This window comes from Melozone crissalis, unplaced genomic scaffold, assembly GCF_028551555.1.
Source record: "Melozone crissalis strain CALT ecotype California unplaced genomic scaffold, PUWL_Pcris_2 ptg000004l_1, whole genome shotgun sequence".
Taxonomy (NCBI): Eukaryota; Metazoa; Chordata; class Aves; order Passeriformes; family Passerellidae; genus Melozone; species Melozone crissalis.
The window spans coordinates 25201707-25229311 of NW_026535782.1; the positions used below are offsets into that span (position 1 = coordinate 25201707).

Below are 27605 nucleotides of genomic sequence, written 5' to 3' on the forward strand. Positions count from 1 at the left end.
CAGGTGCAGCGCCCCCGCCCCGGCCGCTACCACGGTGCGCGGGGAGGGAGCGGAGCCGGGCGCGGCGCTCCCGTCTGGGCTCTCCGGGCCGCTTCCCCTTCCCCTGCTCGCCCCTCCCCGGCGTGTGACCGTGGGACGCGCCGAGCCCGGAACCCGGCGGCGGCGGCGCGGAAGATGGATGCGGTGGAGACCGGCGCGGGCGGCAGGGCGGGCAGCAGCGCCGACAGCCTGGCCGAGGAAGAGGAGGAGGAGGAGGAGGACGAGGCGGGTCCCGGCAGCGGCCGGTCCAGCCGCACCTCGTCGCTGGTGAGCGGGCTGCTGACCGAGCTGTACAGCGCCGCCGAGGCGGCCGTACCCTCGGGCAGCGCCCGCTCCCGCGGCCTCCGGGAGCTGCAGCAGCGGCAGAGCCAGGTCAAGTACCTGCGGCTGAAAGGTACAGCCCGCCGGGGCCGGAGCTGCCCCTGCGCCTCGCTTTTCCTCTGGGTCTGCCAGGCTGTCCTGCCCGAAGATGCCCTCCGTGCCTGCCGCACGTGTCTTTGTGTGTATATATGTCCATTTCCCGGCTTTCTGCATGGCCCTGGCTCCCACAGGCTTCCCACGTGCTGTTAGCTGAGAGCTCCTTTAGAGTAGGGCCTCCTGTGCTGTTCGCCTCTCTTTTGTTTCAGGTGCCCTAGGAGCCGAATTAGGGTCGTCTGCTACTAGCTCCTGTGACAGACTGCCTAAGCTTTTGTGTTTCTGCGAGTTTGGTGCTTTTCCTCACTTATAGTAATTAATAAATGTCCAGTTTCCTTCTTTTCCTTCTTTTCCTTCTTTTCCTTCTTTTCCTTCTTTTCCTTCTTTTCCTTCTTTTCCTCAGTCCTTATTTTCTGAATCTAGAAGAGATGCTATGCACAGCGTATCATAAGAGCTTTTCTCAGAGCATTTTAGTTCTACTGGACATAGACTAAACTGGAGAACTGTAAAGCTTATTTGGAGGTCAGCCTGCCTTCTGACAAAAAAAAAAAAAAAAAAAAAAAAAAGGAGTGTAATGAAGAATGTAAATGCTGGAGTCAATCAGAATCTAAATGAATTTTTTAAAGACTTCTTCTGAAAGTTAGGTAGCCTCAACAGTACATGTTTGTGAAAGACCGAGACGTGCAACTCCAAGCGGGTCCAATGAAGAGGAAAAGAGAACAAAGGCCTCTTGTCTCCTGATGTTTAATCACTTTTGCTTTTGATGAGGAAAAAACCCAAGAGGTGACTAAATATGCCTGTTTTTCAGAGCTGGACAAACAGCTATCTGCTTCCGTGTTTGGCTTCTTAATGAGATGACACGCCTTCTGATGTTACTAGGATGTAGCTCAAGTTCTTCTGTGTGTCCTTTGGCAACCTGCAACTCAACAGGAAATTTCCTTGCTCAGAAATATATTTTGTGGTATTTCAACTCATTAGTTTTGCTGCCAAGTTACTGTTTTTTTAGAGGCACAGCTAAGTGGCACAAGTGGAAAAGAGTAAAACTCACCAGACAACTCTGGTGGTGGCTGTATAAATTAGTTAGTACAAATGCAACTTTTTTTTCTTCTGTGGTTTTTTTTTTTTCTTTCAAATCCATATATCTAGTTTTAAATTACATTGCCTGGCACAGGTGGTTGGGAATTGTATCTGAGCAGCAGATGCTGAAACAGTGTAGTGACTATAAAATTCAGTAATTTTTTTCCAGTGGCTCCTTCATCCTTGCAATCATACTTTTCACTAGCCCATGGTTGATGGTCGTTTCAGCCTAATTTTTCCTTTTCTTTAAGCTCTCCAGAATTATTGAAACAGCTTTGCCACATGAGCTGAGCTGTTTACCATCCCACTGACAGTAGCTTTTTTTGGATGGGTATATATTTTTCTGATTAGATCAAGTTAATGAAGAATGGATTTTTTTGGATGGATTTTCTTTCCAGTGTCAGGGGACAGGGGTTGCACTGCAAGTGATAGTTTGAAAAGTTATCTGGAGGGAGCAGGCAGCTGTGTAGATGCTGGTGCAAGCCGTGCCAGGCTGTTGCAGGGAGGAGCTGGAGAGGGCAGCGTGTGATAGGCAAGACCCAGGATTTCACTGGTGGGGGGAGTGTCTGAGAACAGAGCAGAGGACTCTGAAAAATGAATGGACTTAAGACATCTCCCCAACAACTCCCTTTTCTGGTCCTGAAGCTCACCTCATGGCCGGGCAACAGGAATATTAGAACTAAGATGAGACATTTGGATGAACTGAAGGGGTCTGGTGGCGCTATAACTGGCCCGTGGGGATAACTGAGGCCGTGACAGTCATCTAGCTGCATCTTAGTGGAAAGAATTTCCCACTTAGAGCTTATTCTGGAGTTGTGTTTGTAGCTCTGCAGGCAGCTTCTTGAACATGTTCCCTTGTCTGTTACAAATGTATATCTTGTCCAGGCAGCTTCTGGAAGTTACTGTATTTAAAATGTATCTCCTGGTTGCACTCATTGATATATTCTGTCTGTATCTGTCACGTTCCTAGAAGTTTGTAACAGTAAAGTTGTTAAGATTCATACTCTGCAATAACTTGAAGTACTTTTGTTTAAAAGAAAATTAAAGACTTTGGCTCAGATTCTGAAAGTGTTTATAACTGGGAATTACCCCAGTCAATAGAACTTGTCATTTATAGAAAGCTTGTATTTGTAAATGTCTGTGGGGCAAGTGCCTTTGCACTTGTGTCAACTACAATAAGCTGCTTGTGAATCTTTTGGCATGTACTGAATTTGTTTTCTCTGCTTGTTGGCAGATGTTGATGAATTAACAACTATAAAACGAGAACTGAATTACAGAATTTCCGTTCAATCGGCAAAGTTGCTCCGCCTTCTGAAGCAGAAAGACAGGCTTGTACAAAAAGTCCAGAAGAACTGCGACATTGTCACAGCTTGTTTACAGGCAGTTTCCCAGAAGCGCTGTAAGTACTCTCTGTGTACTTGTGTAAATAGTTTGTTTCATTAATGTGGGCAGTGTTTCATTTAAGCCCTCACACTTAATTTAAAGTCAAGAGACTGGGCTGTGCTATTCCTTAGTTGTGACTGACTCCTAATGATGTCAGTTTTACCTGGAAACAGACAAAGTGCAACTAGCTCAGCTGGGTAAGCTGCTGCAGCCTCAGCTGTTAATTCTGTGTAACTCTTTTCTACCAAGTTGATCCAAGGTGAAGAGTATTAGCAAAAAACAAACCTACTTCACTCAAAGCCCTTTATCAGCATCAGTGTTTTGGGGGTTTTTGAAACATTGTGTGGGAAAGAGAAGAAATAATGTTCTTTAATTGTTTAGCCTTTTTTCCCTGCACAGTAAAACCTTTTTGTTTGACTTGGCAAAGTTGTCATCTTAAGATAGACTGAAGTGCTTTTTGGTAGTTCTTCTAAAGTAAAACTTCATGTAACGTGATATGTAAGAATAAATAGAAATTATGCCTTTGGAAAGGACATGTGAAAATAACCTAATGTTCCATCTTATTTTTTCATTAACATGCAGCGTGACAGGTACAGAAATGTTCAGGTACAGTAAATAAAGCATGGTCTTTTCATAAAAATGTCTGTAGGAACTTTGAGGTGCATGTAAAGACTTTGTTGAAACAATTTTACTGTAGTGGCATGTGCTAATGTAGTCAAGGTAAGAGCTTGTGTATTAATGTGAAATTTCATTTTAAAGCATTTAAAAGCATTCCTTTGTTTTACCTAAACCTGGCATGAAAGTTTTTGGCTGTGTGGGCATCTACTGTGTAGGCATATTTCTTCTCCAAAACTCCTTTCTTAACCTCAGCTTGATAACCAAGGCCTCCATGCCACCAGTATGGAGGCATATACTATAGTCTCCTTTTTAATGAGACTACTTGAATCCACTACGTATGTAGAGGATTTGACTGTAAATTCTGAATGCATTTTCCCCCACATAGTGGAATCTCTGTTTAGAGGTAAAACTGTAGTTTTCAATTAACCTTAAGTTCACATTCAGCTCTTTGAATGCTACCATTAAGCAATCTATACACACCAATTGCAAACAAGTACTGTTTCATGAAAAGATGGAAATTCTGTCTAACCCTTTTTGATTGCTGCTTGACAAATTAACTCCTAGTGGTAATTTCAGTTAGTTCAGAAATTACAGGGCTGATAAATTTGATCTCTTGTTTTCTGGCATGATTTTTATGATGCTGTAATCTGATTCTACAGATAGAAAAAACTATTTCAAAAACTCTATGCTCAAAACTGTGTTCAGTGTCTGAAAGTTGAGGATCTGTGAGTCTTGTAGCTCACACAGGGAGCCATTGACTCCTCAGTCTTAGACCTGTGCTGGCTCTTGGTCTCTGCAGGCCTGGCCCCTGACAGCTTTGGGAGCTTTGGGAGCCCACATCTGACTTGCTTGTGCTCCAGAGCCAATACAATACAATAGCCAGCACAGCGCCTGCAGCACTTGAACCCCAGAGTGAGTAGGGTAAATGTGGGGGAACAGTGCCAGGGACATCTTCATAACTTACTGTGTTTCTCAATATGCTGCCGACCCTTGTCCTTAGCAGGTGATGCTTGTCTTGCATTCAAAAAGGTATTACCATAGAAAATAAAAGTCACTGCAGAGTGAAATGCATTTTGGTTGGACTCATAAATGTTCATGGCTCTGTTAAAGGAATATAAATTGTTCTATTAGATATATGATAAAATCAGTACACTGTGTAGTACTTCTGGTTTGTAAGATGTATGAATGAAGAGTTTCATTTCAATAATGCTTTTTAAACTTAAATAAATTCTTCAGTGAAGAAAATTAGCAAGAAAGAAATCACAGTGATGGCCTCATAGCAGACATGGCACTTGTTTCTCTTACTCTTGTGATTTTGACTTATTTGGGGTAAGAAAAGATATATGTTTGTTTGGAAGCACTATGAAATATTTCACATCCATATTAGGAACAAGCAGAGTGCTTTATACACTTAGTCATTTGAGAAAAGCAGAATTCAGTAAAAAACAATGAGGTTTTGCAGCTGTCATCTAAAGAGTATGTGAAAGACATCTCTTGTATTTTATATAGTGACAGCTTGCTTTCATTACTAAATGTATTTTGACTGATCAAATTGCAAACCAGAAGTTCCTTGAATCACAAATTGTGATTGGTTTTAATCAAAACAAACCCAAAAGCCAACAAACAAACAACCAAAACCATGTACTATCCATAATTTATTTAGGAATTAAAGGATCCCACTTGATTGCAAGTCAGTCTGGCTGGAAGGAAGCAGGAATTAAATTTGATTCAATATAAAATAAGCTGAAGTTACAGAAACAGAAATTTCATTAAAATTCTCGTGTATTTTTAATGAAGAAATAGTTTTAGCAGAAAATTTCCCAAAGATATAAATAATTTCTCTGTCATAGCTGTGTTGCTATGGTGGTGCTGTGCATATAGTAACTATAATACTTTTACATGGGCCTCATGCTGTGTTCAAAAAGATCCTTAATATTCTTTTTTGTAATACTTGTTTAGAAGCTATGGTTAAAGTATTAATCTTCTGTTATTTGAGCATTGCTTCTGTATAGAAGTTTCTAAGATAAAAATAAACATTTACTTTCTAGTTTTTCTTTTTCTGGTTTGATTTAATCCAGTGCCAGTAGAGGGAGACAGAACGTTTTATTTTGTGCAGAACTAGAGGTGTATCCCTGGTTTTGAAAAGGATACAAAAGCCATCAACCTTCCTTAAACATGAAGGGAAGTGCTTTACAAATGTGATCAGGCAAGAATTGGATGAAAAAGTTTAGCATCAGGTCAAATAAATGTTACTCACAAAGGAAATATTAGTTTTTTTTATATGAAATAGATGGAAAACAGTGACAAATAGCTTTTTACTTATAACTGAGATCATTCATTCTCACATGGTTGTCAAAGCTATTCAGCAGCTCCTGACTAAATGAACTGAATGTTTTGGAATCCAACTCCAGAAATTCAGAGGGTTATGCCTCAGAGTGTTAACTGGACAGAAAGGCAGCATGAACTGGCATCATCTGGGCACAGATTTGTCCCCTGAGCATGAACAGTTTCCTGGTGGAAGGCTGGGCTGTGAAGTCTACTCAGTTTCCGAGAACAAGTTACTGTCTCTATAGCATTAACTAGAACAAGTTACTGTCTCTATAGCATTAACTTTTCTCACAGGGTATGGAACACAGAGGGAAAGCGTTGCCTGATGTAATTTGCATGTTGCATGATTAGGAGCGAACTGAGCAAGATCCCATTGCCATGTGTAGCTGTAAAAGTGCAACTTAGACATGCAAAAGTAATCATACATCTTGATTAAATTTCTGGTTTTTGTCTCCTCATTCCCTTCTCTCAGTCCTACTGCAGTTCTGTGTCCTGTCCCATCTTATTTTTTTCCCTGCCAAATGCTTCATTAGCTTTTCTTACATGACCCAGTCTTTAAATATTGAATTTTTCAGCACTGTCCCATTTCCCCATCCCTGCATCTTGTCTCTCTTGCAGTGTCTACCCAGACTACTCCCTGTCCTTGAGTTTTCTTCACAGTATTCCTTGGTCCCCTTCAGCTGTTCTTCCTTGTCTTTTTCCTGTATGTACTAATTATCTACTTGCCCATTTTCTCTATCCCTCCTCTTCCCTCAACATGGTTACAAAACCAAGCACAAATTCACAATTTGTAGTTCATAGGATAAAAGTTTGATTCAAGGTGTGAGAACAACTTGAACACAATATAGTGTGGTCACAGCTAATACTGAGTTGATTGAACTTGAACTTGATAAGGTTCTTGGAGGAGAGGAAAATTTTTCATAATGAAAACAATCAGCCACTGAAATAATCTCCCCAGAAAAGTGGTGGATTCCTCCATGTTGGATGCTTTTAAGATTTGGCTGGACAGGATGCTGGACCATTTTGCCTAGACCATGCTTTTGTTGAGAAAAGTTGATGATCCCTGAGGTCCCTTCCAACCTGATATTCTGGGATTTGGTGAGTGATTTCACCCTGGATCAGATCTTGCAACATGGGACAAGTACTGATGTACATATTAATTACATTAATTGCATTATTACTGATGTAATAATTCATGCATATCGAATTTTGCCTGTGGCTCATCTGTCTCTTCCCACTCACTTCCCTGTAGTTTGATGTACTGTTGCAGTTGTATAAATATGCTTTAACCTGGAACACCCCACATGCTCTGGTTTAATTTTTTTATTTCTTAGGAAGCCTTGAATGGCTCAGTGAATATTGCTGCTGTGGCAGTTTAGTAGAGGTGGGCTGGGCACTGGTTAAGCAAGGATTTTCTGATCCATTCTGTGTCGTGTGCTGGTTTGCCAAGAGTGAGGTAATGGAGCAGTTAGGAAAGGAGATAACCTGTATTAGTGATGCTGGAGCTTGTCTGGTAGCTGTGCTTGCTCCATCAGCTGCACTGAGCAATTCTTTAGATCTGGATGGTGAAGTTCACCTGCTGGTCCCTTGGGATGGGCATGCACAAGGCAAAATGGCTTTAGATTTAAGTGTGCTCTTAACTGACTTGTTCACTGTTACCCAGAATTATGAATAAATTGTGTAATTTTTGAAAATATTGCTAAAAAGCCCTTCAAAAGAGCCACCTAAAGTGATGAATATAGTATTAAGTAAGATACTTCATTCTGCTTCAGCCAGCAGAGATTCTGGAAAATCTGAAAGCTTATTCAATTGCAATTGGAGCCTGGGCTGAGAAGGATTACTTTTCTTTTAACATTAGGCTTGGAGGAGAAGAACTGCAAACTTTCTGCAACATTCATTGCTGTGCATCAGGGCATTAAGAAATGTTTCAATCAGTAGGTATGTGTCATGTTTAGTATTTGCTAATATAAATTAGATTGTGTGTTTTGAGTATCTGTTAGAGTAGGAGAGAGCTTAAGTGTTGTCAAACATAATAACAACTGTGTGGAGCACAGACTGACAACTAATCACTAACAGAATAACCCTGAGGACTTTTTAGGCAGTGAATTCCATGGTTACTTTCTTTTGATGAGAATATCATCTTGGAACTGGTGTTTGAGCAGCACAGTTGGGATGCTGGGATTTGGGGAGTGCTTTAACAGAGCAGCAAGTCAGTCAAGTTCTGGTGTAGCACTGTGTCCCATCCCTCTCACAGGATATTCTTCTAGAGAGCTATCAACGTAGTGCCCAGATTTAGAGTGCAATTGTGCTGCTGGTGGGATGTGAACACAGAGGGTGATCTTGCACAAAATGAATTTTGATGTCTTTGATCACTTGACGTTCAGTAGCATTGGTAACCCCGTCATAGGGGCAGAGATGGCCCCACAGCAGTGTCTCCAGGCACCTCTTCATGATGAGCTGTGCTAGCCCCAGAATGCTGACTGGTGTGTGAGTCAACAGAAGCCCTTGTCAGGCTAATTAAAAATACTTAAACTGACTGCCATCTTCTCTTGCTGTAAAAACAAAGCTGTAATGTCAGTTCTAAATTGGCAAACTGTGCAGTCAGTTTCCTTACAAACCTGGTAAATTGTGTGATTGTGCAGAGTTGATACCTCTCAGAGGCCACTTTGAGGCTAATTTAAGTTTCTTAACTCCTAAGGTGAAGTAAAGTTTCTTTACTTTTCTGGTGTTGAAAAGATAATTTTTTTCTTTCTTTTTTCCTTGAAAGAAAGAGGCTAGATTTGCTGTCTAATTTGGTCATATACCAACTGAGAAGTTCTTGTGGTCTATGTCACTGTAGAACATCAGATTCAAAAGGTGGCAAGAACTAAGTGCTTGGAGTGTTACAGAACATGGAATCCTCACTTTTGAGGGAAATTCTGCTTTAAGGATACAGCAACTAAAATATCTTGTTCCAGCATGAAATAAAACACCCACTCACAGGAGTCAATTGCTTATGAAGCAAAATTCTGAAAGTTTGCATTTCAAACTAAAATGCTTTGTTCAGATGCCTTTTTCATTTCATATTATGTAACAAGCTATTTTTAAATAAGATGATAAGATGTTTAATCCTAAAAAGAGTAAAAATCATGCTTTTAGCATTTGGAAATCTATTTTGGTCAAAGATGACATTTTGCTGTGAAGGACTTTGCTTTCCACAAAATGATATTTTATGTGAGACCTTTCCATTAAGGCGGTTTCAACCAACTATATTACAGAGATCCTCCTGGGAACATTCTGCAGCTCATTCCCTGGCTGCTCAGCACTGGGATTGCCAGGCTGCTTAGGGAGCTGAGGAGCCCACATGCATTCCTAAGCCATATGTTTTCCTTCTGAGTCTGTAGGGGAATGTTATATGAATCTTTACTTTTCTGCGTCACATACTTTCCTAACCGCTTTGTCCCTAACTCTCACCACTGAAGTGTCTTATGTCTACTAAAAGGACCTCCCAGCTTCCTCAGAACAAATACCATCTCGTAATTCGCTAAAATTTGAGCAATTATTGAAATTGGCTTTTGTCATGGGCTCCTTCAGCTATATTCTTCAGGATTTAACTAAGCAAACTCTCCTGGTGGCTGCTTTGACTAGTGTCAGGAGACAGAGGTAAGACTGCCTTTGTTAAAAGCCCTGGGAGTCTGTTTCAAGTGACTCTGGGCTGTGCTCAGTATCAGCACAGGGGATAAGGCTTCACCTGACTGGCACTTTTTTCCTTTAAGTGTCATTCTAGTGCTACTGTCATTAGGGAATTGGCTGCATTCAGAGCTGGGGTCTCTGCTGCTGGGAAAATCCTGGGGACAGTGTGGAGCCTGCTGACTAAGAGATCATTATGTCCTTGAGGAAGGTGCTGCCTTCTGGCTCACTGCTGCCAGTCATTTTCCACTTCAGTGAGCTGATGTGTCTGGAGGGGTGAGATTTTCCTTGGAAAGGGAGATGCCAGGGGTTCAGGGCTAGGTGGAAGCTGAGCAAAATGAGCAGCTGACCTCAGGGCACTTGTCTCTGAGAAGAGAGAGCCTGTTCACTTCTGCCTGTTGAGCATCAAACTTGTCCCCAGATGTGCTTCACACAGAAGCAGGTGGCTGCTCTGGGACGTGCCCTTCACCCACAGCAGTGTGGTGAGACGTGGGAGACCCTGCTCAACCAGCTGTGCTGTCCCCCTTCTGTACAAGCTGTGGGCCCTGTGAGATGAATAGCCATGCTCCTGCAGCCTTCCGTACCACCCCACTTTGAGTGCTTGCCCTGGGAGGTGGCAGACATCTGGAGTGAAGGTGTAGGGGGGTAAATTGGCCTGTCTGAGGTGTGTTGTGTAGGTGTGTCCTGTATTTGGCCTCTAAAATGAAAGGTGCACCCTGGAATGGCCAGCTGAGATAGTGAGAGAATCAGCCGCTGATTATCTAACTACAAATAGTTCTCTTCCCTCCCTCCCTCCCTCCCTCCCTCATAAATAGTTCAGCAGTATTTTTTTTTTAATGATGTAGAAACTTGATGGGATAGTAACAGCTGGATGTGGTTACAACATAGAAAAATATTTTGCAGAATGAATATTTCATTGTTTATCATGGAACTGAACAGTAAATTCAGTAAATCATTCTGTAAGCAATAATCTGGCTGCTTAATCTAGGCCCAGTTTGCAACAGAAAATGCAGATTGTTTGGTATAGGGATGTACAGATCACTGTCCTGCAGCATTTGGTGTAGGATGTTGTAACTCTCCTTTGTCAGTGTCCTAACAGCTGTGACAGCAATGAAATTGGTTGAGTTAGTGCTACACCAGAGGTTGTGTTTATTTTGGGAATGCATACAACTTGGAGGCTGACTGCTTAGCTGCTGCTCCATATTTCTCTGTATAACAGCAATCCTGTTGCTGTTGCAAAGTCACAGCTACCCTCACAGGATTAGCCTTGTAGTGCATGTAGAATTTTGACTCCACTGAATTTCACTTTTCATAACAGCTGTGCCATGAGAAGTTGATGTATTAGAGAGTGCTTGTTATATAAAATACTTCCTGAGTATTAGAAATAGGGATTAATGCAACAGATTATTGTGTGTGGAGCTTTTTGGATTGCTTATCAAGCAGTACTTGTAGTATTTCTATACTAATTTGCCTGGAAAAAGTGGTTCTCAGGCCAGTGATCTCTTATTCCTCTGGTACTGCAGTGACTTAGTGAGGTGGGATTTGATTAGCTCAAATTGAGGAGGCATGCTGGAGGAAGGATGCTGCTGTTTGGAGACAACCAACTCAGAACAGCCTGTTCTCTGTCTACAGTCCCTGTCAGTCAGTCATGGCAGTAGAAATAACTGGCAGCCACTGCTGTTTCCTCTGCTTATTTGCAGCTATTCAAATTCATACCTGATCAATGGTAAAGTTTTGTTAGTCCAATAGTTCCCTGAAAAACTGGAAAAGCTTTTATTCAGTCACCCAGGGATTGCTGTGATTAAATGAGATGAAGTGCCAATTTCCACATAGGTTCAGGAAGAGTGTGAAGCAGCTCATCCTGCTGCAGCCCAGAAGCTGCATGTCTGCCGTGGGGCAGGGCAAGTGTTGGCCATGGGGCAGGGCCCAGCTGAGGAAAGGGCTCAGCCTGCAGGTCTGTGTGCTGAAGTGTTTGTGTGCTTTGTGTGATGCATGTTATCAGCATCAGGCTATAACCTAGCAGTTCATTGCACTAACTGCTGGCAATTTGCAAGGAAGCTGTTCCACAACCCATGGTGCCAAAGGCCACATGGGAAGCAGTGATGTGTGAGAAATGCACCCGGGTACATTCATATTTCACAAATCTTTGCAGTTCTGAGCTGATGGTAGATCTGCTCTGATATGTGCTGGTAGTGAGCCACAGCATCTGTGCCAAATGTTGGACAATCAAGATGTAAGGGTTTGTGTGTATAAGCTCACAGCAGGGGTGGCTGTGTGAGCTGCATAACTGTAATATCATATCATTTCAGTCTCTAATCTTTTTCTGACAAGCTTTTGGATGTGGAAGCAGCCTGAGAGAAAAAATTCTCTTAGATTGTATGCATAGTCTTTCACACTTGTCTAGCTGAGCACTGCTTTCTTTTATTCTGCTGGGGGTTACAGTTCTGTAAAAGAAACTATTCTGTTCTTTTTCCTACTGAAATGCTCTTTTCTAAAACAAACAAACAAAACCACCAAAAAACCAACCCAAAACATTGTGATCTTATAGGAGGGTTAATGGGGCTTCGGTGAAAATACCCAACAGGATCTATGGCCTTTAAGTAACACAGATGCATTTTATCTCCAAGTGCAACACGCTAAACATTCTTTGGTCGCATTAGCCTTTGAAGAAAAGATTTCCTGGATACTGAAGATCAAATGGAGGATAACAGCTGCTTGGGATAATTAGTGCTAGGAATAGACTGATTTATGGAGCATCAGGCAGTGCCAGCAGCTATGTTTCTGCAGCTTTGAGATAGCTTGGTGTTTAAAAACAAGATGATAGAAAAGTGGGCTGTGGCACTTAGTCTGTTTGGATCAATAGTCCTGCTTATAATTCTGGACTGGAGCAGCTCTGAAGGAAGAGTTAAATGTGAATCTCAGATTTTTAAAATGTTTTTCTCCTTGAAGCTGTTAATAACCTGAATCTGATTTACTGAGTGTTGTCAAACCCAATCGAGTCTGAGTCGGAGACTGAGCAGCAAATGAGTGCTCCTCACATAGCCTTGAAATTTGCCAGAGAAATCAAATCTATGTTCCATCTCCAGATTAGATCATCTTACTTACAAGCCTACTTACAATTTATCTTTTTCTTAGTAAAATTTGGAACCTTCTTGCTATGTTTTGTCAGCAGTGAAACAGCTTCTAAGTTTAGTTTCCTATAAATTATTGGTAACTTCCTAAAATCACAGAACCTGCTTCTGATCAACATGTTTTCTTTGCCATCCATACAATACATATGGCCAAATACAGACCATGAGCAGTTTTCGGTTCTTGGACTGGATTAAACATCATTAATAGCTAACATTTGATTTGTGTGTGTGTGTGTGTGTGTTTGCGTTTGCGTGGTTTGCTTTGTCTGTTTGGGTTTTGGGGTTTTTCCCCAACATATTATTGTTAATTTCTAGTCTTATCCAATGCTCGTGGCAGAAATAGCTATTGGACCTTAGATCCTGAAGGAAAAATAATTATATGGTGCAACTAAAGAAAGTCAGAGTGGGGAGGTAATCAATGTACAGATATTTTTTTAAATGTATATTAATCTGAAAAGCTAAATATTACTGATATTTATAGTATTATCTAGAGAGGTCTAGAAGTCAGGTACCTATTGAGCTGGACAAACTAGATATCACTGGACAGACAGACGGTATGAGACTCTTTGAAAAACAAACTTAATGAGACAAGACTACTCGAAGGCTGGCAGAAAAAGCACAGGTTTAAAGAAATGATGTGAGTTGTCCTGAGCTATGCAGTAGTAAGTAAATAGTCAGAGTTTGCTGTTAGACAAAAACTCATGCTTGTGTGGTGGTGAACATGCTCAAAATCAATTTTAATGGCTCTAGGCTTCAGTACTAAATGAGCCTTTGATTAATCCTAAACACATCCAATTGAATAAACTTGCCCTGTAAGAGTAAGTTATGAACTGAAGTTTTGTCATTTAGCTATTGAGTCTAAAATCTTTGAGTAGTAATATTGTTGGAACTATTTTCTCCTCTTTGTCTCACAAATTTCATTAAAGAAGCTCTGTGTCAAACTTGCTTAACTGGCTAATGTGTGTATTTTCTTTTTGGAAAGTGGAGGCGGTGGTTTGAGGTTCCTTTGCTTTGCTAGCTGCTTTGTTTCCAGCACTTGGAGAGTATGCTCTGTGAAGCTACAGCCCACCTGGGAGATGAAGAGAATTGGTGGTCTGGAGGACTTGGGGTTGCAGTAGCTTCACATACATGCAAAACTTTCTTTATGGAACTAGTGGCTTCTACAAATGGGAATCACTGCATACACGATCAAAAAACTGCAGTGGTGGTGCAGGCCTTGCTATTGCCTGGTCAGGGTTTGTGGTTCCAAGAGCTCTCTGGTGCTTTTATGAGCTTCCCTAGTAGTCAGCACCATTCCCCTCTCCAACTGCAGAGAGGGTCATGTTCCTGTTCCTGTGGGGGCCGTGTGTGCTGGGAGAGAGGATCCATGCTGGAAGCTGGACTCTCAGCCTTGGGCAGTGCAGGACAGCCTGGCTCTTTGCTACATGTCTCACTAAAACCTTCCATGGGCTGAGCCTAGTGTTTGCTGCATGTCCTTAGCATTACGGCAAATAACTATGAGTCAATGTATAAAACTTTTATGTATAAATCTGATCCATTTCTGTAATTATTCCTGGCCCAAAGGAAAGAGATTTCACCATTAATAATTTTTTTAACTTTGGCAATTAATTTTTAATCTTAAATCTTTCCAAGTGTTCTATTTATGGATAAATCTTGTCATGGGGGATATAGGATCATTTTGCTTTTTTTCATTATGTTGGGCAGATAAAAATCCTGCTGTTTCTGAAATAGCAGTTCAGATCAATGAGACTGGTGATTCATACTATAAAATTCAATTTGTATGCTAGGTGTTAAGCAAATAATCAGATTCTAATAAAGGAAGAGAAGTTCCATTTTAGATCTGGGACCTGCTATGACCTCCATTTTTCTGCAATATTATCTTGAACATAACTACAAATCATATCTGTCAGAATTATTTTTTTCATGTATTGCATTAGTTTTTCTGCTGAGTTGATGACTTATTTTTTTAAATTACCATGTGGCATTTAAGCAGGACTCTGGAGTGTGAGTATTGGCCAACATATGCATTTACTTCATATTGTTTAGCAAGGCTAGGAAACATTTCTTAACTTTTAAAATCATACTTTTCAGCAGTATTTTTTTATTACTTAGGCCTGTTCAACAATTTTACTTTTTAATATATGCCTTACCAAAAGGTTGTTTTGAATTTCTTTTGTAGATTCAAATAATTTCTCTGACAAAAAGAAGGTCATTTGCTCTCTGAAACCTCACTTCCATTCATTACTTCATATTTAATTAAAAAGTGTTCTCTCTATAGTTTACCAACCATGTCAGTATTGCTATGACTTTTATTCCAGTTGTTAACTCTAGAATTTATGCTGCTGGTTACTGCAGCAGTTAAAATATATTGTTACTTTTACAGTGCTTGCATGACACATCTTTTAGCTTGCTCACAAGATGCAGCTATCTACTGTAGCTTTACTGCTATAGTTGGCACATGAAGGCAATAAGCAAAATAAATTGATTCTTCCCCTCCTTTTATTTTCTTTATCACTGTTCCTCAAGTGGCAATTATAACTTCAGAGTTTATTTGTGCATTTGAACCAAATTTAAAAAATATATTAAGAAACCTAGATGCTGTTGTTGACTTACAGACACACAGCCAATTTTACAACTTGGAGATATCAATCCAATTATCTATCATTTTTCTCTGCTTAGGAGCTTGTTAGAAGCATTTGGAACATATAATTTGGAAACTTCTGCAAGCTGCTTTTTTTGTTGGGTGTACTTTCCTCCTTTTGGAAGACAACATATATATGAACAAAGAATTAAACATAAAGTGGACTTCAGCATTGGATTAATCACCTCTTTCAGTGTTTGTACATATGTTTTCATGGAGGCTAGTGTGTGTGCTTTCCTCATGGTCATTGTAGATCTAGTCTGTCTTCCTCTTGTTGCTTTCATATCCAAAACTCTTCACAACCTACTTTTTTCGCTGTTTCTCTTTTTTCTCTGTCCCATCCTTATAATTTCTTACTTAATATACAAGCTTGGCTCCTGCCTCCTACCTCCATCCCACATGTGTTTTAAAACAAGTACATTTTCAATTTCCCCTCACTATGACATTTTGTTATAGATGTTTCACCATATTGAACATATTGATTAAAACCTGATCTCTTAGCACTCTCTTTGACCTTATGCATTCATGGTGTGTCCCTTGGAGCTCATGTCTGCCATGAAGGCCATAGAAACAATAGCAGCTCATATGTTAAGAATATTGTGGATTATGCTTTTCAATCTCACCTGGTTGTTGACCTGTACTTCTCTGTCTGCTAATGTGTTTGCTAATGTGTTTTATCTTCTTTTTTTTTTTTTTTTTTTTTTAAGCAGGCAGTCTGAGGTTTCGTTGTACTTGTGCAGTACCTGTAGCAACAGTGCTGGAGCCCAGAATTGGGATTTGGGATTTGCAGGCACTGCAATGAATACAAACAGCTTCAATAGTATATCAGGCATACTCACTTTGTTGTTCACTATTATTGGCATAATAAGGTAAACAACTGCTCTCTTGTGAACAAGCAAAATTAGTCTAAGCTCCTTTTTGTTTCCCATGTAGATAGTTCTGAGTTAAATCTGTGCCTTGTTCTTTCAGTGTAGCTGTTGAACCATATGTTAAAAGTTTCCACATGACATCTGTATTGTAATGTCAGTAAGGTTTTAGGGTTTTTTTCTGAAATATTTGAGGTGCCTGTGATCTGTGCTGCATTATGTTTAAAAAACATGAGTCAGTTTCTACTTTTTTGGAATTCTTTCAATTCTCTCCTTTTAAGCTCTGGGATTCTCTCCTTTTAGGCTCTGGGAACAGTCCATTCCCAGTGAATGGGAATGGGCCTGGAGTGAAATAAGCCACCCTTTGTACCCAGCCCATTGGCATTAGTTGCTGTCACTTGTGTGCTCAGGGTTGCTGAATTATCAACAAATTTAAATTCTTCTATTCTCAAAGTTAGTTTGACCTAGAAACTCCAGGCACTATAGAATACAAGCTTATTAATGGTGTGGTAGTGAGAGATGGTGATATAGGAGAGTTAATGATTTGTGAAGTAAAGTATTTGAATATTAATATATTCAGTGTTAACTTGATGTGATTATGTTGTAGACAGGTTTAAGAAAATCTTCTGGCTTATTGCTGAGGGGTTTTTTGAACAACTCAGGGAAAACAGGAGCTTTTTGCTCTACTGGATCAAGTACAGATCTGGGAGATGGGTTTGTGCAGTTCTGCTGTTGCTGCCTGTATCTCTGGTACTATACAGATGTTAAGTCTTTCTGCATGTCCCTCATTCATTTGCACAGTTATGTATCTACAAACGGAAAGAGGTTATGAGTAGGTTCAGAGGGATTACAGGCACATCTGTATGTCTGTTTTAGCAACCTGCAATGCTTTTGAAGGCTTTCATATACTCACCTACACAATGCAATTGCATAAGCATCTTGTGCTACTCTATGAACAACCAAGGGATTGAGGGACTGCAGTCAGCCTTACCTGCACTGATTCACTGCCTTGGAATGTGGTGCCTCCCTAGATGGGAAACTGGTCATTGCAGCTCCATACCCTTGTGCTGTAAACTGCTTTCACAATTGATTTGCAGATGTATTATATTTTCAAGTGCTTTCACTAATGCTGGAAAACTGTGGCATACTTTTCAGGGTGTATCTGCCAGAAATTTCAAGAAGCAATATGACTATGAACATTATTCAGCTTGAAAATACACTTACTAGATGCAACTGTCCATCATTCCCAAAGAATAAATTATAACCTACACTTGTGTGCTAGCTCTATTGAGGGGACCTTCTTGTCTGCTCTCATCAATCCTGTCCTAGTGCATGCAAGTGTGTAGTACAGGAGGGAAGAGTGGATAATGTGTATGGGAAGAAAAGGGAGAATTAGGTAAAAAATCCCCAAATCCCACAACTAAAGATCATAACAAAGAATCTTGAGTCTGAAGTTCTGAATCCTGATTGTGATGGATGAGGGATCATGTAGTGTATATGCAGTTGTGAGCGTCTTACATGAGTTACAGACTTGTAGATGAATTTCCTGTTGAAAGATATATACCATACTAAGCAGTACTATTTAAATTATTGTCTCTAGATTAGTCCTCAATAGATATGGCTAAACAATATGCAAGCAATATTCTTTTTCAGATATCCTACCTAAAAACAAGAGAATTTCCTAGCTACTCTGCCATAAGCTCACCAAGAACAAGTGTGCTGTTTTAGGGCTTCCTTAAAAAGAAGGCTGTATTAAAGTGTAATTACCATGCTCTCAGTTTTGGAAGGGGAAATAAGGTTAGGTGCCTGAAGTTTAAAGGAAGAGGAAGCATTTGACTAGCTGCATGCTTCCTTAGACTAAATAATATAAATTTTGTTCTCTGTTCCTGGAAATCATAGATGTTATTCCCTCTCCATTGTGTAGTTTATATTTTTGCTGAATACCTTTGTAGACAAGGATTGGCTCTGCAGCTTTTGTCTGTGATGTTTAATATAGGGCACAGCGAGGTCTTGACTTCTTTTGTAATATTTGTGTACAAAGTCATACAGATGATGACTAATGCAATGAAAAGCTGTAAAATATTACAGCTGTATTGATGAGAATGTAGTGTGTGAACACCCTGAACCATTTTCCTGAGCCATTTTTCCTGCTTCCAACAAGTGTGTAGAATTAACCTTCTCTAGGCACAAATACAGTAGCAAAAATGAGTTTTTGTATTTTTTCTGGAACCATCCTTTGTGCATTAAAGACAACCCTGGATTACTTGTCTGGCAACAGAAATCAGCTTGCTGGCAGAAGTGAATCTGCTAGTCCATAATCATGTCTCTCCTTCTGCATGGCACAAATCTCTGCATAGGCAGGTGCTCCTGCAGCAGTGATGCAAACAGATACACAAACAGTGCCACAGGCTCTGTGCTTGCTGTTCCCCAGGGTAGGTGCAAGGAGCTGGAGGATCCCAGCACACAGTCCCTGCACTCTGAGGTAGCACATCAGTACCAGGGCTGTGGCAGAGCAGTATGGGCCCTGCAGGAGGGGATGCTCCCCTTGCAGGCCCAGGTGGGAGGAGTGCTGGGCTCTGCCACCTCGCAGGCTTCTGTGTTCAATGGAACTTCTGTGCTCATGCTGTAGCACCTGTGCCCCTGTGGTGTCAAGGACCCAATGAGCCAGAAGCCTCTTTTCAAGCTGTCAGAGGTGGCTCCATCTTGTGTGTTGGAGGAGTGTGAAACTCCAGGTGGGTTGTGCTTGTTTTTAGGCTTTTAGGATCAAGCAGAAGGAAGCAGGGCTGTTTTTTTCAGAGGGGATGTTTAATAATAGAACATGCATAGAACTGGGTAGGATAGGAATTTTGTGCCCCAGTGGTGGAGATGGTTTAATGGGCTAAATGTATTTAAAATAGTTTTGCCTTCTGGGAGAATCTCAGACTGGTTTACCTTTTCTTGTCTCTGATGTGGACGCATTTAATTCCATTTGTTTTCTCTTGTATACTGTCATTTGAAAGTGAAATATTTTTTTCTTTTGAGCCTCATGGTGAACTACAATACATGTCAAAACATATGTTGGTATATTTGCTAGCTTCTGTCGAGCTGTTTGAAACCCTGTGGTAATAGAGTTACATTTTGTGGATACATTTTCTGGGCTCTTTAAAGTAGTATATTGAGCTCTGGGGCTTGGCAGATTTGATCAATATAATAGGTTTTCCCTTGTGGTTGCAATACATTTTCCTCCCTCATCCTATTGATATATATTTCTTTCTGATACTTGCTGTATCATCTGCTGCTGGAGTGCTGCTGTTTAAGTGTAATTTCCAAAATCCTCTTGGATGAATCATATTACAGTATTATCATACAATATATTTACTCTATTTTTTATGGGTACATGTAATTTTAAGTATTTTTGCTGACATTGGTATTGAGAATTGTGGCAAATAAGCTTTCTTCCCAGACTTTGACTGTTTTACTGGGATGTTGTGAGGCAAATCAGAATTAAGAGAGGTCTCTACAATTTTCTGTGAAATAAAGGGGAGGATGTGGAGTTCATGAAATGAACAGTGACCCAGCTGAAGATGAAATACAGTGACCCAGCTGAAGATATCTTACCATTTTTAGTATTTTAATTACATTCAGTCTTCTTAGCACACATCAGAAGAGAAGTGGTGAATTGTGCCTTCTAGTAATCCCGGGCTTGGGCAGTTAAAGCTCCATGCAAACAAATAGATTCTTTAAAAGTAGATTGCTCTGTGGCCCCATTTCTGCTGGCTGTCCTTCTGTTCCTGCCACTGCCCCATCTGTTTGTACTCATTGTCACTTTCTGGCAGCCCGTGTTTTACCTCATTGTCCCAGTGCAGACACAAGTGGGCTAAAGAATGGAGAGGTTTAAGGTAAATGGAGTTGGTCAAAACATGGCATTGACCTTGGGACCGACCACCCTTTGATTGCAACAAAGGAACAAGCATACACATAGTATTTTTAATTCTGGCCTTAAAATGGCATGTGTGGCAGATGGTGGTAAGGCTGTAAAGAGGTACCAAATGAGGAGGTAAGGTTTTTCACTAAGTGACTCTTTTGTGTCAGAGGGAATACATGAACTACAGAGGGAGGAAAAGAAGCAAAGTCTCAGGTTAATTATTACAAAATACTGGAGATGAAATATCTTGCCTGGCCAAACGTTTTTGATTTTTTTTTTTCCCTCAAAATCCTTTCTGAATGTCATCTGTCTTGTCAGTAAATGCAGATGAGGGCTTGAGGACATGACCAAACTTCCATGCACTGGTGGATCAAACTAGATGCATGATGGTTGGCATGTCCTGCCACAGGCAGATTAGAGGCTTTGCCTGATCAGTGATTAAAACCCAGCGCCATCCACTTTTCTAGAGGCTAGGTTCTAGCCCTGAAGATATGTATATGTATGCTTAATGGGAGGCTTATCCCCCTGCATCTAAAATCCATTTCTACTAATGATCCAGTGAGTCATCAAACCTATTAGTATGGCTTGGCTTCTTCATTTTGTCTCCTGAAGTTCGATTTTTGCACTTTTTCCTTCAGAATAACATTGTATTAATTGGCTGGCATGCGGGAAAGCTCCTTAATGGTGTGCTTGGAAGTATCTCTGTGCCCAGTCACAGTATGATTGTCCTGATTGTTTCCAGTTTTCTTGTAGAGACAAGATGACAAGTAGGAGAAATAGCAATGATGGGAATACTGAATTCTCATTTTGAGAGCTGGTTATCTTCATCAGCTAAATATTGATATCTTTCTTAGACCTGATTTCTAATTGTTTAAAAATTGGAGGTGACACAGTTTAGTGTGATGACTGATTCCCACTGTCTGGATAATGACTGGTTTCTGAAATTTTGGTTATGGCTTCCAAGACTGGGCAACAGCGTGTGGTGTTGGACTAGTTAGTCTTGAAATGATCCAAGAATGATGTGGTGCTATTTGCAAAAGGCGCTCAACCAAAAGGAGAATAATATTACAGAGATAATATGGCTATTTCTGTATTTAAATGTTGCTGTTATAGTCCCATTTGTACAATCTGTACACCTAGGGAGACTAATTGATTTAAAATTTGATGCTTTAACCACTAAATCATCATCTCCAGCTGGCACTGAAATAAAGTGATTTGCATCATCTACATCAGCAGGGAAGTGTCACCTTTGTTAAAAAAAGAACCACCGACACACAGACTTAATTATCTATTCAGAGTGCAAGCTAACAGCTCAAATGTAGTGACTTTTCTCCAAAACCCAAGCAGATATTTAAAGAGGCATGATCAAAATCACACTTCTCTGAAAGCTTAACAGTGACTTCTAAAAATAGTTATAACTGATTTTAAAAAGAGGCTTGATTCTGTGTTTTATATTGTGTGTCTTTTATATAATTAGCTTTACTGCTTATCCGTTGCCAGTTTTCTCTCTTCATAATGTGACTGAGGAACACAACTTTTTAATAAAGGAGAAAAATGTTTCAAAGCTACAGTTGTTGGCAGGTAGACTGTGACTTCTGGTAGTTTGGCCTTTGAGCCTGACTAATGTAGTGTGATAAATCTGCTCTCCTTCCACAAAAATGCTGAGTGGTTTAGGTTATAAAAACTACCATTATTTAAAATGCTTTTCCTTCTTGTCAATCAAACCTCTAGTTTGAGAATCTCTGAAACCCTTTTAAGATGCTCTTAGGCCAAATTGCACTGGAAAATGCATCTAATAAAGTGCTTTTGAACAGCTTCTTTTAACTACTTAGTGCCTGATGTGTTACCTGTGAGTGCAGTTGCAATGTAGATTCATGGAAAATGCTGTTATTTTAGCTGAGGATTGTTATTTTAGCTGTGGTTTGTGCAGAGGATGTTCAGGGTCTCTTTGCTGGTGAGTGAAAAACTGAAACTGTGCAGCATGCTTGCTTGTGCTGCTGCTGGGGCTGTCGCTGAGAGGACCCCAGCCTGCCCTGGCACTGACATGCTGTTAAACTCTTTGCTCACCCCCTGCTCCGTGGTCTGATAGTGCTGGTCATACTGCTTCCCAGGACAGCTTTTTGAAAAAGGCAGCAGGATTATCTATATATGTCCAGCTGTAGGCCAGACTACCAGGTGAGAAGACCCTTTGGGGGATATTTAGCTCGTTTCATTCTCGGCAGAAATGTCAGTATTGCCCCCGTTAGTAGGCGTCAAGCGCGCCGTGTCCGCATTGCCCGTGCCGGGCGGTGTCCGCGCAGCCCGGGGCTTGTGCAGCTGTCCCGAAGCCCTTTGGCACAGCGGAGCCCCACCACTGCCCCCGGGGCTCCCTTCATTTCTAACCAGAGCTGCTGCTCCCCTCGCCCGCTGCGTTCCAGGTGGTGCTGGAGGAGGAGGAGGAGGAGAGGCTGCTGGTTTATTCAGGCAGTGATGCTAGTGTTGTGGGCGGGAACAGCTTTTTTTTTTTTTTTTCTTCCCCTTTTTGTCTTTCTCCTCTCCTTGTCCTCCCTCTTCTCTCCGGCACCGGGACTTGGCAGTCTGCAGTGCGGGTCCCCGCACGCCATGCCCCGCAGCCCGCCGCCCTAGGGCTTGCCCCGGGCGCCATGCGGCAGGACAGGCTCACGGGCTCGCTGCGGCGCGGGGGGCGATGCCTGAAGCGGCAGAGCTCGGGCGGCGGCGTGGGCACCATCCTCAGCAATGTGCTCAAGAAGCGCAGCTGCATCTCCCGGACCGCGCCGCGCCTGCTGTGCACCTTGGAGCCAGGTACCCGCGCCGGTCGGCCGAAGCTGCGGCTGCGGCTGCCGCCCCGTAAGCGGCTTAGCGGGGTGGGGGGAGCCGCCGGGGCCTCGGGGTCGGCTCGGAGAGGAGGAGGCGGTCGGCGGGCGATGAGAGCCGCGGGTAGGCGCGGGGGGCAGCGCCCGGGGGCGGCCCCGGCCCGCGGCAGACGCGCCTCCCCGGCCGCCGCTGCAGCCCCGGCGGGGCCCGGCCGGCGCGGGGCGCCGCGGTCGCGGCCTGGGGCCGGCGGCGGGTCCGGAGCGCGGGGCTCCCGCCCGGGCTGCGCCGGCCCGGGGCTCGGAGCGGGGCCTGCGAGGCGGCCCCGGGCTGGGGAGCGGCCGAGGCTCCGCGGCGGGTGCGAGGCGGCCCCGGCGGGGAGCGGGGCCGGGGCCGGGCCCCGGCGGGAGGCCGGGCTTGGCGGGGCCCTGTGGGCAGGCAGCGCCTTGCCCCTGCCCCGGGGGGCTCCTCCTGCTCCTGTCCCGCCCGGCCCGCGATCCCCGCTCCGCATCTCCGCATCTGCTGGTCCTTTCCTCGCTCCTCCCGCCTGGCGTCGCCGCCTCGCAGCGCTTTTGTGTCGTCTGTCCCCAGTGCCTTTCTCCCTCGTCTCCTCTCTCCCGGGCTCGGCGACTCAGCTTTGTGTCAGTCCCTCCCCGAAGTCTCCTCGCAGCCTCCCCAGACCTTTCTTGATAAACCTGCTACCTCTTGACCTGCCGGAGACCCCTCCTCCCGCCCAGCCTTTGTCTGCGGTAGGGTGTTGTCTAAATTTGCAACCGTGCTATACCAAGGGGAAGGCATCAGCTCTGCAGATGTGTTTTCTAAATCCTGCTTCAGTATCAAAATCTTTTAAGAACTGGATGGTCAGCAAACGACGTGTGTTTACTCGCGGGAGGGAGGCTCTCAACAGAAGCACAGATGGGTGATCATGAGTGAGTGCTAGATTCTAGTTGCCTGCCATCAAAATTTTGGATTTTTTAAAAAATGAAATATCAAGAAATTTAAATTCAATTTACCGTGTTAGAGCTGTCACTTGTAGCTAAAACGTTGTGGATCTGTTGCCTAATTTTAGGCATTTACAAAGCATGCAAGCCAGAGATCCACTTAAACATAGAGCACTACATGGAAATGAATAAAGATCAGTTTCCTATTGTACTAGCTGTGTGTGCATCAAGCACACAATGCTCACTGCCTGTGTGTTTGAGATGGGTTTCAGAAGCTGTTATTAGTAAGGTCTCAGATACATTTTGGTAGATTTCTGGGGTTGCTGTTTCAAGGAGATTTCCTGAATTGTAATTCTCAAAGACCCCTGCTCCAACAGTAGCCTGATATTATCCCAGGTAATGACGTTATCTGGATAATGACATTCATGTATTTACGCTCACACAAAGACCAGGGGATGTGATTGGGTGTAACTATGAATGCCACGGTCCTAAAAATCCCCCTGGTTTGGGGTTTCCATATTGTTCACATGTAGGTAAAGACAATAACCCCATTCAGGATACATGTTTTCGTAGAGGGGTGGAGATGGGACAGCTAATGAACCCTTTAAAAATAAGCTGGATGAAATATTCTTCAGATTTACTTAATGTCTTTGTTAGCTGTCTGTATTGTGAAGTTTTTCTAGACTGGAGGTTTTAGATGTGCTTTGATACATCTCAGTGAGCTCTGGCTCCTGGTAGAAGTGGTTTCATACAGAGTTAGTCAGGATGTTACTTTTAGAGATAAATTGCAAGGCTAAGAATCTTCCTGAAACAGCAAGCAGCATAAGGTGGTAGTTTATGTTGACACTTCTCTTTCCTTGAGCATGGGCTCCTGCTGCACACAAATCTGCTTTAGGCCTTTTTCCTTGTTTATTTTTGATAAAATATTTATTTGCATTCTGTGGGAGAGGTTTCAACAGCTGTGAAGTACAGCTGAGAACCTATAGTGCTACTTTGCAAGTTTAAAGCTACATCTGTATAGCTCACAAACGTGCATCAAAACACATCATCTTCCTGCACTTTCTTCTGGTTTGATATTGCTGAAAAAAAATCCCAGATTTTGCCCTATTCTTTTGTTTAATGTTGCTGGGGGTGCACTGGGAATTTGTTCGTCACCCAGGTACTTGTCTGCCAGTATTTTTCTCTTCTCTTGTGGCTCTTTGTGTGGTTCTGTGCTGCATTTTGGTTATGCAGAGGAAGACTGAGGGTTTGGGAATCCTAGGGATATAATCTTCCCTCTTACAGCCTTTTCTTGTCAGGAGTTATTGTGTATTTTACACAGTAAAGGATTGTGGTTGGGGGGGTTATATTTCCCTTATTTTAAATTCTTTTATTTTTTTATAACTTTTCTGCAGTGGTTTCTGGTGACAGGCTTGGAAGGGCATTGAACAGAGCTTATTTTGGCATTCCCCTACCTTTCAGAAATTTGTTGTCAAGCATATACCTTTGTGTATCCTTGTATTCATGGAGCTAATAATTCCAGAGTGTTCCCAGCATATTCCTGCTGTTATGAGTTAATATGCTTCTCAGACATGAAGAATAAGTTGAAAGTGTGTGAACTGGAGGTGATATTTAATATATGTCAAATGACACTATAGCCTGGCTGATTTGATGTGGAAGGGCTGAGTTGTACTGACAACACTTAAAGTAAGAACTACTGCTCTATGTGTGGTGCACCTAGGCCAGGCTGTCCCTGCCAAGGAGCTGGGAAGAAAAGTTCTCTTAAGGCCTGAAGGGGTATTTTTTTGTAAAAAGCATATGTTTATGTAAGGGAGAGGAGTGTCACCCAAAGATGGAGGATTGTTAGACATGGGAAAATCCAGTGAAAATAGGTGCAGACATGCAGTAGGGTTGAATGGGTGTGGGGTACTGAGGGGGAAGAAACTATTGGGGAATCTTAAGTTAGTTTATGGAGAGAAGACAACTGAATAAAAAAAGGGGAATGATGGAGAAAGGAAGGATTAGGAAACCAAGAGAGGCTGAGTTAGGGATAGGCATTAGTTTCCTTGAAGCTCTGAAGCTCAGGGACAAATTCCTTGAGCAGAGTGCAGAAACTGCATGTAGCAAGATGATTCTTGTGCCAGAAGTAAGTAACAGGCAAAGAGATGCTGCTCCTGTTTTGCTGGTTACCTTCCTTGCTTTCTCTGTATGGTTGCAGCTTTTTTTACATGCTTACTGGCTGTATTTTTTATTAAGCAATGTTGTAATTTTTTGATTTTAGGAAATATAAATTCTTTAAAATGGATGGTAATGAAGAACAATTTGTATATGCTCTGGGGTTTATTCCCCATGGTTCTTCCCCTCCCCTCCCCCAAAACTGTCACATAATTTGATCTGGAAAGTACTTCTAATGGAGAACAAATAAAGGGACACAGATTCTGTGGCTTTTACAAGAGGTTGTCATGCGTGGCCTGACCAAGCAGTTCCTCACCATGCTGAAGAGAGTGTGCTGCATAGTCTGGTGCTACCATGTGATGTAATTCTCATTTACAGTAATTTTCACACCTGTCTTAATTGTTTGCTGTGATTTAATTAACTTTAGTAGATGGATGATCTCGTTGCAGTCTCATTTAATCAAGGGTCTCATTTGAAGGGTCTCATTTCAGTCTCAGGAGGGATATGTACTTTGACTGTAGTGTGAGCTCCCTGGTCATGAGGCTTATGTAATTATAGATAGATTTTTCCTTGCTCTGAGCTTTTATTTTGCTGTACTTGATCTTTTGAAGACCTGGAAGTATCTGCTTGTGTCTTTCTTAGGAAGATTCTAAAACAGACAGAAAAGTTGTTACTGGGACCTTTTAAGTCTTAGAAAGCTGTGAGTAATTAATATTTGGCTGCTGGGTTGAAATGAATACATGGTTATTTTGGAAGGCTATTGGTTCTTTGCTGCAAGGTAGTGTTAGATAATGTGTCAGCATCTGTTACTTTAACAAAAGGAGTTCTCGGTCATGATGTATTTTTGTATGCATTAGGGTTTTACAGTACTTACTTTTTTTTGCTTGAGAATGAAGTTCACATTTTCCAATTTCAGCAAACGTGATACAATTTAATCTTAGGTTGCTGCCATTGTTACATTGCTTTGAATTATTATGAAAAGATTTATCTATTAGGAGCCCCTGCCGAGTGCCATTTTGCCATGGGAAGGAATACTAATAAACAGTTACTTCCAGGAATAGCTATTAATCCTTCCATGTTTTTTCAAGACATATCTATTATGGTTAGAAGTCTTTATTTTTCTAAGTCTGACAAGCATGTCTTTTAGATCTGAAGCAGGGAAACAAGGGCACTAATCCCCAGGTCTCAGTGATGCAATTCTAAACTGCTAAAATTTTAAACAGTGCTGGAGTTTGTGTGATTTTTTTCTTTGTTTCTATTCACTCAACCCCAACAAAGAAAAAAAAAGGCATGGAGTAAAAGCTTTTGTCTTTAAGTATATAATTATCAGGTAGTAAGGTTAAAATTACTTACCACTTCAGTATGCAAATGCTCAAAGGCATTTTACATTCCATAAAAAGCAAATGCCACTACAGTTGGGTTTTCCATCACACTTGTAGGTTTAGACCTCCAAAGGACTGGGTATTACTGGTGAGTTGATTAGCATGGATGTTAAATACTTAAAACCTTGCAGGATTATAATCAGTTTGGGTTTTCTGTGTGTATGTATATATATATTTTATATGTGTGTATGTATATATATATTTCTATGTTAAAACTGTTTGGCTTCGTATTCTGGAAAGATGAGAA

General features: G+C 41.8%; 1 protein-coding gene across 3 annotated transcripts in view; it reads left to right on the plus strand.

The window, feature by feature from the left end:
- The first annotated feature begins 174 nt into the window (after positions 1-174).
- Positions 175-27605, plus strand: part of TBC1D30 (TBC1 domain family member 30) — a 50948-nt gene continuing 23517 nt past the window's right edge. For 2 of the 3 annotated variants that reach the window (XM_054272848.1, XM_054272857.1), the window contains exon 1: positions 22588-22872. In XM_054272848.1, coding sequence (XP_054128823.1) covers positions 22713-22872 — 160 coding nt within the window. In that variant the 5' untranslated portion in view covers positions 22588-22712. Of the gene's footprint in view, positions 434-2764; positions 2930-22587; positions 22873-27605 lie in introns of those variants that run through there. The other variant, XM_054272866.1, reaches the window with a different exon arrangement.